Raw genomic sequence first — 1,875 nt, forward strand, 5'->3', positions numbered from 1 at the left:
TTATAACGAGCTGGATAATGAACATGAGAATATGGATGAAGAGATTCTCATACAGCTGGCTTTGGAACTATATCATTTCGAATTTGATGGTAGAGAGTTTACCCATGGAGATGCATGTAATCTTTTAAATGATGTCCCTCGTTAGTTTCGTTGCTTGTTTTTGTACGTGTGTTTTCTCAGTACTTAATAAATCTCCGTTACTTTGATGTATGTTGTTACCTTAATGACAGTTAAAAAAGAATTAAGATTAGAAATCCATAATCAATTCATTAAAACATTAACCCATAACTAGTACATAACATAACATAAAATGCAACGTTGTACATAAAATGCAAACGGGGTACATGAATAACTACTTCTTTTAGGGAGGTAACAGGACCACCCATTCATTTGGAATTTCCCAGTGCACATGTGATGGTACAGAATTCACCGACTCAGATTCAAATGCAACACGGTACACGGCAGCAGAAAACTTATAATCAACCATTTCGTGAATGGATTCTGACGTACGGGTTCTTAGACATGCTATAGCGTGGCCACATGGTATACCGCTTTTTTGCCATTTCCCACAACTACATACCCTACATTCAAATTGTACTTTGTTGGTGCAAAAATTGTTATTGACTTCAAATGTATCCGCATACAAACATTTTTCCACCCAATTATAAGATGTGTTTATCCGCTTTTGAAGCTTAATCTCAACATAAGGGGTCACCCCACCAGACAATCTCTCTACAATATTTGTTAATTTTAAAATAATAATACAAGGAAAAACCAAATATTAGTATAAAGTTACCTGCTACTTCAGCCCGTTCAACATACGTTGTTTGTATCGACGTATTGATTAACTCAATTATCGTTGTTATAGAAAACTCTCGTGTGGATGTGGATAGAATTTTCAACATTTCAGGGACGTCAATCGATTTAACATTGTAACGTACTTTTGGGAAAAATGATCGTGTCCATTTTGAAATTGCTATATCGTCAAGCCAGAAAATTGGACTCCTAAGCAAGGTGCAAAAAGGTGGTTCCCTACAGGCATTTTGCAACCTTTCTAGACACAAATAAAAATCATGAACACTATACGCATTGCATGACTTCCAAAACAATTTTTCGACTTCAGTATCATTATGTCCGACAGAATATCGTATTTTTCTGGCTATATCTTTAGGACAATATCCATGATACGAATCTGGGTAGACACTATGAACAACAAAGTCTATTTTATCACATAGGTTGCTTATGAAACCAACCTCTGTATCCTCACCTAAAAACTCTTTTAACTTCATCATGAACCATCTCCACGATTCTTCACACTCTAAGGTCCCCAAGCCAATTGCTAAGAGTAGAGGTTCATGGTTTCCATCCAAAGCCACTACGAAGTACATTGTTGTTAGATAGTTGCTAATTAGGGGTAAATAACCCACATATATTAACGGTATCATGCACCTAAGGAAGGTACGAATCTGCATAAAAAAACAAACATATATTAGTGATAAGTAAAAAGTAATCGAGATACATTACCATGAAATATTATATAACTCAATAAAAGAAATATGTTATACCACGCAACCTAAAGCCACAAAATAGAATTGAAAGCGGTTGGTATCCATTTTCTTAATGGCTATGAAGGTATTAGGATTTGTTCTTTGAGATTATGCAAGAATATTGGTAGCTGAGAAAAGCTTCTTTCGGTGTAAGTACTCATTTTCACAACCAATGAAAGTGTTTTACAATCATCACACAAATGCAATTATAAGTATATTAAAATTAATGTTTCTCTATAGTTCATACTTCATAGTTCAACTTTTTAAATTCATAGTCAAACCAGTTAATTTCATAGTCAAAAATCACTGACTGACAAGACAAGACAAG

The 1,875-nt window shown here is 34.5% G+C and overlaps 1 protein-coding gene across 1 annotated transcript; it reads right to left on the reverse strand.

Moving 5' to 3' along the window:
• Nucleotides 1-361: 361 nt before the first annotated feature.
• On the reverse strand, nt 362-1,388 carry LOC111901779 (uncharacterized). The gene is made up of 2 exons (XM_023897651.1): nt 797-1,388; nt 362-732 (listed from the first exon to the last, which is right to left on the reverse strand). Exons 1-2 carry the CDS (start codon nt 1,386-1,388, stop codon nt 362-364), a joined length of 963 nt encoding a protein of 320 aa, XP_023753419.1.
• Between the last annotated feature and the right edge of the window lie 487 nt (nt 1,389-1,875).

Source organism: Lactuca sativa, chromosome 9 (assembly GCF_002870075.4).
Source record: "Lactuca sativa cultivar Salinas chromosome 9, Lsat_Salinas_v11, whole genome shotgun sequence".
NCBI classification, from domain to species: domain Eukaryota; kingdom Viridiplantae; phylum Streptophyta; class Magnoliopsida; order Asterales; family Asteraceae; genus Lactuca; species Lactuca sativa.

What these genes read in the sequence shown, in the direction of transcription:
- LOC111901779 (XM_023897651.1), bottom strand. Translation starts at nt 1,388, where the DNA reads ATGTACTTCGTAGTGGCTTTGGATGGAAACCATGAACCTCTACTCTTA. An exon ending in TGAACGGGCTGAAGTAGCAG is followed by an intron (nt 733 to 796) that starts GTAACTTTATAC and finishes CAAATATTGTAG; the next exon opens with AGAGATTGTCTGGTGGGGTG.